We start from the raw sequence: 7,936 nt of genomic DNA on the forward strand, positions 1-7,936 counted from the left end.
TTTCGCCTGGAGAAGAGAAGACTGAAGGGAGACATGATAGCACTCTTCAAATACTTAAAAGGTTGTCACACAGAGGAGGGCCAGGATCTCTTCTCGATCTTCCCAGAGTGCAGGACACGGAATAACGGGCTCAAGTTAAAGGAAGCCAGATTCCAGCTGGACATTAGGAAAAACTTCCTGACTGTTAGAGCAGTGCGACAATGGAATCAGTTACCTATGGAGGTTGTGGGCTCTCCCACACTAGAGGCCTTCGAGAGGCAGCTGGACAAGCATCTGTCGGGGATGCTTTAGGGTGGATTCCTGCATTGAGCAGGGGGTTGGACTCGATGGCCTTGTAGGCCCCTTCCAACTCTGCTATTCTATGTCTATGTCTATGTCTATGTACTTATACATTTAAAACCAGATTCCTGCCCACTTAAATTTGTGTTGCATGTATTTATACTGTTTGAGCTTATGGAAATACTAGAAATACATTTATTGTTGCAGGGGGCTCTGTGGGCAAGAGTCTGTGGCATGAGGCACAAGGGCCACTGGAAGAACCTGCCTCAACTTATATCTTCTATCTTCACTGATCTACCAAGGAATGCTCAGAATACAATCTATCCTTATGGTCCTGCCAGAACTGTAGCTGGAGCAGTGATTTCTTCTTCTTTTTTTCACCTGTTGTTAATCATGGCCTCCCAAGCTGCCAAGAAGTGGCAGAGATGATCTCTCAAGTTCAAGGTGGCCCTTTGCTTAATGGTGAAACTTGCTCAGCAATGCCCTGTGCAGGTTTGCCAAGTGCAGTGTCTTATTTGTTTTTTAACCCCCATTCTTCAATTTTCCTGTTTCACCCTACAGTGAGAAACGCCACTTGCAAGTGAACATCACCAACCCAGTCCAGTGCAGCATGCGTGGTCGGAAATGCACCATCTCCGTGGAAACCAGAATCAATCAGTCAGAGCCAAACTTCACCAAGGATCGTGCAGGCTTCATCCTCTGTGTGCCTGGGAATTAGCATTGCTTCTGCTAGGGAAGGGAAATAGGAGAGAAGCTCCCCCTCTAAGCGCCCTTCCATGCCTCTTGTGCTTTGAATCTTGCAGGGAGAGAAGGAGGGTTGTAAAGATGTTTGCCTGTGACACACATTTAGACGTCTCTAAAGCTACACTGAGCAAAAGCTTAAAACGCCCTCCAGCACCATCATTATGCCAGCTATGAAATTCAAAATGACTTCCGAGCCATTTTGTACCAAAGTGCCTTTTAGTAATGGATTTTTACATCCTTCTGCCCCCCCCCATACCTAAGATTGTTATCTAATTAATTGTTGAGACTGCATTTGTAGAAGCCAAAGACTTCTGTGGATTTCACATAGACCAAATCTTAACTTTAAATAGGAACCATGTGGGAAAGATGTTTTTCCATAACAGTAGTTTCCCAATAGGTTGCCCATCCCCCTTGCATCTTTTTGTCCAAGGAGTTTTTGTCTGAACGCTGATTGTCGAATTAATCCTGCAGCCTGGATATTGGCTGTTTTTCTGGGTTGGTTGCTGTGGTGCAATGCAGCACCTTCCGAAGCCTGCACTGCTTTACTGTAAGAAGTCTCGGTAATTTTGCCTAGGCACCAACAGATAGATGGAAAGAACACCAAATCTGAAAGTTATTTATAAACTTTCTCCAGTCCTTTTTTGTGCACAGAATCTCCTTAATGATTATCTTTCAAATGCTGCTTTTAGTGCATAACGTGCTTTATCCAAGCACCTGGCAACATCCTAGCCAGTGTAGTCTTGTAGTTGCCTTTTGTTGGTTATACAGCTTTCTGCTGAATAGTGATGTAGCCTTGTTAACAAACTTATATTTCTTTGGTGCCAAAATACACATGTTTTGGTATTGCTGGAGAGCTCTTCCAAGCATCTTGAAACACAGGAAGAAATATCCTCTTCTGGAGCATTTGGAAGAGGTTCGCACCAGATGAACAAACAATCTAGCAAGCAAGCAAACAAACCTTACATTGTGAAGATTCAGCTAACTTCTGGGGTAGAGGTGGCAGGGACCCTTGGTCTGATCCAGCATGGCGCTTATGCTCTTATGACAATGGTTTCCATTTGTTCGTTCTTGGTGCTGGTGTTTTTTAAAGCATGGGAATGTAGCCTTTCCCAGGTTCATAGTTGGGGAAACAAACTTGACCCCTCATGGAGAACAAGGTAGGTATATACTTCTAAGCCATTCCTGGTTAACGGTGTGGCGTTTTTTTTTTCTATACATGACAGTTTCTTCCTCTTCTTTATGACCCAGCTTTCCAGTGAGGAAAGTTCCGGCCCTTTCTTTGCTTGTTTTACAGCTGGCCCAGATATTATGAGAGCCCAATCTTGTAATATATTAAAGTGTCTTTCAGCAGTACAGGGTGGAAGTGAATATTGTTTGAAGTCTTTAACCAATTCCAGGTAGAAAAACACAGGCTAGAAAAATACAATAATGGGCTTATACATCCCAGTGTTCATTCCCACATCCATTGTCAAGCACATCTGTGCTGACAGTTATTTAAGATGGCCTGACCATTTCTTCCTTCTGAAAAGAAAGTTGGCTCTTGGCTAGTCTTGCCAACAAGATGAAGGGTTTGTACTCTATTCCCTGTTGCCAATGGCAAAATGGCCTGTGACTGCTTCTCTCTCAATTACCAGTGTGCTTTCAAATTCTCACTTTGGGAGCAGCCAAATTAACCACAGAAGCTGTTTAATCAGCACTCTCATATGGATTCCCAACCCAATGGTTGGATTTGAATAAGACAGAAGAGAATTGTGTAGCAAGGAAGTCCTTCCAAATTTGTAAAATTGGCTACATCACATGCAATTTTGTCTTGATTTAAGTGAATTCACAGTATTTGTGCCTTTTCTGATTCTTAGCAGTGTGTATATGAGAGAGTGTGAGGGATGGGTGGTTTGAACAAGCACTAGAGTTAAGCAAGCTGTGTGTCGGGCAGTATTGCCTAATCACCTACCAAGGTTATTAATCAACCATCAAATAACCCAACGACAGCCCATGGATTCTTTCAGGGATGTTTCCCTCTGTAACAAGCCATGCCACCTTCAAATGGCACGACAGGCTGCACCCAGGTGGGTAATTAAATAAATGGCAGTTGGCATGCCTAAGCCACAGTGGCGATCATGCAAGCCAGGTCAAAGAGTCTGTGTGCATTTCTTGGTTTTATGTCTAAATTAACTATTTCTTAATTGTATGTTTGATTTTTAAGCCTGGGGGAATAATGTAATAAATATTTTAAAATGTAGTTTCTATAAAAATGTTGGCACAAACCCTTGTCATGAATAAAACGTATTTTTCTTTAAATAATTAACTGCAATAAATAAAACGACTCTCATTTATACCCAATCCGCTTCTCTGTTTTGTACTGGGTAAACAAATGAAAATCTTTGGGAGCAGAATAAGCATTCGTTTTGCTTTGATTCTGAACTTTCTAATAGCTTTTCTTTAAGCTTCTAGTCCTCAAGATCACAAAAAGCTTTTAAATCTTGGGGCAGGGAAATATTCTGAAGAATATTCAATGTGGTTTTAATAAAGATCCCACCTTGAACTATTTCTTCTGAAAGGTGTGTATCTTAAATAAGTTAATAAAATACATGTATCTGATCTGGATGGTTGTTCCCAACATTAGGCACTTTTGACCCTGAACCCATCGTTCTTCTACTTGCATACGTTTTATGTGCCCTCAATCTGTCCTACCTCTCCAGTGCTCTCACCCAATCCTCCAGTAAGTCCTCACCCAGTAAGTCCTCCAGTAAGTCTCCACCCAGTCCTCACCCAGTCCTCCAGACTCCAGTAAGTCCACTTCTGACAAGCTTTTTGAAATTTGCAGCATAATTATAGAATGAAGGAAACATAATTAATCACCTGACACCCAAAACACATATTGGGGTTTGCTTTGGTTTGTAGAATTACTGGGTTATTCCTTAAAGATCTAAACTAGAAATGAGAAACACATATACCACCCCCACCACCCCCGTGGCCACTCCCTTGCTGCACAACTGAAATTCAGCAGCATTGTGGCACTGGCAAAACACACACACACACACCAGTTTGCTACTGCATTTTACTGGCAAACCATGATGGAGGTTGAAAAGGGACAGTTTATTTTAAAAATAAATTAAATTTTCCTTTCTAAGCCACTCTAACTGTTCCACTGAAACCACCATTTTTTTTACCACTGTGCCACCAAATTTCAGCAGCAGTGGTACAGTGGCTGGGTGGGGAGTGTCCAGTGGGTGGAAAGCAGCCTCTGGACTCCCAACATTGCTTATCCCTAGTCTTAACAGAAAATGTATCATATAAGTAAAGCATAAAAAAAAAAAGTGGGGGAGGTGGGAATCAGTAGAAGACATCTGGTTACCCAATGGGTTTTAAAAATAAAGGAAGAATTAAGATGCTCTTCTTCAACAGCAAACATATTTATTCTGTTCATGTAGAGTTCTGTCTACACCATCTCTATTTTTAAGAAGACCATTGGTTCATGCTTGGAAAAACTGCCCTAAAATCTTGGAGAGTTGCTGAGCTCAATCAGATGTGTGTTTTATTGCACGTTCATTACTGGGCACTCATGGATATTCGTGGGTCCCTCTCACAATGTTGTCTGCCTCTGGAGTGCCTCCTGCCCCTTCTTGCCTTCTTCGCATCACAAAATACATCCCAGTAAGTCCGTTTTAAAATTAAGACGGAAGCTGCCACTATCTCCTGCTGTGTGCAGAAGCAGCGAGATCAGAATGGCTGACTGAATGGACCACGTGTACATTGTTTACTTCAAAAGAGTTAGTAACAAGCAATGAAAGCGGGGGCAGAGAAGCGATAGTAGGGAAGCGTGGTTTCCCTCTCTCTGATGGAGTTCTTTGCCATATCAGAGAAGATAAATGGAGCAACCCCACCTCTACTGAGCTGCATGGGTATATCAGGGAAAACAAGGAAACTAGGAAAGAAGGCTCCCTCAGACAGAGCTGAGCATACCTCTTCCTTTTCAAATTTTCAAATCATTTTCAAATTCTTCAAATAAGAATAGCCACAGCCCAGAGGTTCTGAGGAGAACATTGAAAATGGGTTTGTATTTGAACTGGCAGAAAGGGAATGCACCCTCTGTTTAAACATCATTTCATAGTTGTGCATAACTTGTGCATAAGTCTAATGTGCATAAGATTTTTGCATTGTTAATGGATGAGCTTGATTTTTGCAAAAGAAAAAAGTAGTAATAGCTGGCTTGTGGTTCATGCATCATGTGGCAGCGCAAAGAAAGCAATTCATGAACCTTTAAGGGGTTTTCTCTTACCAAGGAGAGACCGAGGAAGGGCAATGACATCTTTTCAGCCAACCTATTTCTCGTTTTCCCTCACCCAATCAAAACTAGGATGGCTCATAGTAACGTAACTAAGGCCACAGCTAGACCTAAGGTTTATCCTGGGATCATCCAGGGTTCGCCCCTGCCTGAGCACTGGATCCCCTGTGTGTCACTTAGATGAACAGGTTTGACCCCTGGATGATCCAGGGATAAACCTTAGGTCTAGCTATGGCCATACTCTCTCTCTCTCTCTCTCTCTCTCTCACTCAAAACTATAATGCTTAAGGTCCACTGATCTGTCCTAAATGTAAAAAGCATGAGGTCCCTTGATGGTTGTTTTAGTGATCCTGAGAATGTGCTCTGCTTCAGAACATGACATAGCAAGTACCTTGCTAAATCAGATCAAGGTCTACAGCATCCTTTGAAAACATTCTAGTAACCAGCCATTGCTATGTAGTCCATCAAAGTGGCCAGGGGGTCCTCTGGTGAATGGAAGTATTTCAAAGGATACTCTGTGTCATCTGAAAACAAAACTGTGAATTATAGTGACTTAACCTTGATTTAAGTATTAAATCTTTCATCAAAGTAAATCTAATTATATTCCTATGACTCTATTATTTACAACTGTCTATCATCATCAACCCCTCCCTCTCACCATCAAACAATAGCATTAAACAATCTCTGGAAACCATCTGTGTAATGGATGGTCAGTGCATTTTATTTTATATCAACACAGTACAAAAATAAATAAAAATAGGAGGGCATTAAGTTACAGGCACACACAGCTCTGTGACAGTCTTGTCGTATTTATAAACCTCACATACTTACAAACACACTATAATACACATACATACAAAAAGATACCATTTATAAATTAATTTAAGTAATAATAAGCAATCGTAATACTGGTTTTGGTCAACAAATGCTTACAGAAGAGATTGCACACTTTAAAAAAATCCAAAACCCTTAACATACACAGACATGTAGAATTTAACAGGTTTTCTGTTTTCTCTTCTCCCCTCCCCCCAAAACATGTAGAGTTAAGAAAAATTTCAATTTCAAATGGCACACCTTTTCAGTTATTTTTTTCTTTTGAATGTTTTTAAACAATGTTTTTAAACTCTTAAAAACTGTGTACGGTTAAGATCAGAAAAGATGTAGAGGTCTTGAGATTAAACATATTCATTTGAAGGATCTAGGGCCTGGATGACAGCGGGAGATGGGATGTACTTGCAATTTGTGAATGGTGATTTATTGTAATTGTTTTTGGGGTTTTTACAATCAGCTGTTCTAAGATTTTGACCTGTTGTCAAAAGACATACAATGCTGCTTTTGGCATACATAACATTACTGTAAAGCAATGAAAGAACAGAAGAAGGATCTTAGATTTTGTTCTAAAAGTATTAGCAGCATATTAAAAATCGTATTCATTGCTCTTGTGTCCTCAAGTATATCAGTTGTTCCTTTTTTACTATCATAAAACAGTAAACACATAGGGTTGGATCTTCTTTCCATTGATGCACAGAAAGAGTCTCTACCCAGTTTTGGGGAATTTGCTCTTCCACCACTATATCGCAGCTCATCCCATTCAGCAAGACCCCCTAGCCTCCTGTGTAGCATTTTCAGGGGTTTGGAGGGCCTGCTGCAGAGAAGAGAGCTGGAGAAACCTGTTTCCACTAGCCTTGTTGCACAGACCTAAATCTGGCTCCAATCCATAAAAAGAACAAGATAGGTTTTTACACCAATGTATACAACCAAATCACATTTGCTTCCCATGTAGTGCAATCCTATGTGTGCAGGATTGCAGTGAGAAGTAAGTCTCATTGTGTTCATAGGATTGCAAACTTATGTTTTTGGAATCATATGAGCATATGCAGGGGAGGCCAAAGAAAGTTTTGTTTAAAAGATCGGGAATTACTTGCTCAGACACAGACTAAACTTTATTCCGAGTCTTTAAGGCAGGGGTGAGCAGTGGGCATCCTGTGGGCTGTGTGTACTATCCACTGCTCCCTGGTGCAGTGGCAAAATTCTCAGAGGTAGCAAAATAAATAAATAAATAAATAAATAAAGGCTGCTTGTCACCAACTTTCCAGCAGCATGAAAGGATAAAAGGGACAAATGTAGTTTGAAAACAAGGTATTTTTGTCCATTTACCCCTCTGTAGCAGTTTGCCACCGTAATTTCGTGGCAACCGCCAAATGTTTTGCTGCTACTACTGAATTCAGTTGCAGTTACTACTGAATTCAGCTGCAGGAGTTGAGTTGGGAAAGTCTGTTTCCATTAGCCCTGTTAGAGAGGTTGAAAGTGGCCCATGGAAGTGGCCCCAAGGTTGCCCAGCCCATTTTAAGGAGTTCCAGAAGTCAGCAAAGAAGATGAGCAAGAAACTCTGAAATCTCTAATGGAGAATGAAATGATATATGTACCATCCATTTTAGAGCAGCAATGGTCATGCAATGGAGATCTATATGTCCCCATTTCCCCGTCTACTCTGGAGATCACAAAGAAGCCCTACTTGTAACATTAAGGCTCATTTTTCTCCTATAAATCCAAAGGTATGCTTAACAGTCATTGTCCCACTTTTTAATGGCTCAGTTTTTTTCCTAGCTTTCAGGCAATGGCAGAACG

At 41.0% G+C, this 7,936-nt stretch overlaps 1 protein-coding gene across 3 annotated transcripts in view; it reads left to right on the plus strand.

The window, feature by feature from the left end:
• The window catches only part of MYO1D (myosin ID), a 275,272-nt gene extending 271,912 nt beyond the window's left edge, over positions 1-3,360 (plus strand). For all 3 annotated transcript variants that reach the window (XM_063138455.1, XM_063138456.1, XM_063138457.1), the window contains one exon: positions 841-3,360. In XM_063138455.1, the coding sequence (XP_062994525.1) occupies positions 841-997 (157 nt within the window). In that variant the 3' untranslated portion in view covers positions 998-3,360. The remainder of the gene's footprint in view (positions 1-840) is intronic.
• Positions 3,361-7,936: the final 4,576 nt, after the last annotated feature.

The sequence above is a fragment of the Elgaria multicarinata genome, chromosome 11, assembly GCF_023053635.1.
Source record: "Elgaria multicarinata webbii isolate HBS135686 ecotype San Diego chromosome 11, rElgMul1.1.pri, whole genome shotgun sequence".
Taxonomy (NCBI): Eukaryota; Metazoa; Chordata; class Lepidosauria; order Squamata; family Anguidae; genus Elgaria; species Elgaria multicarinata.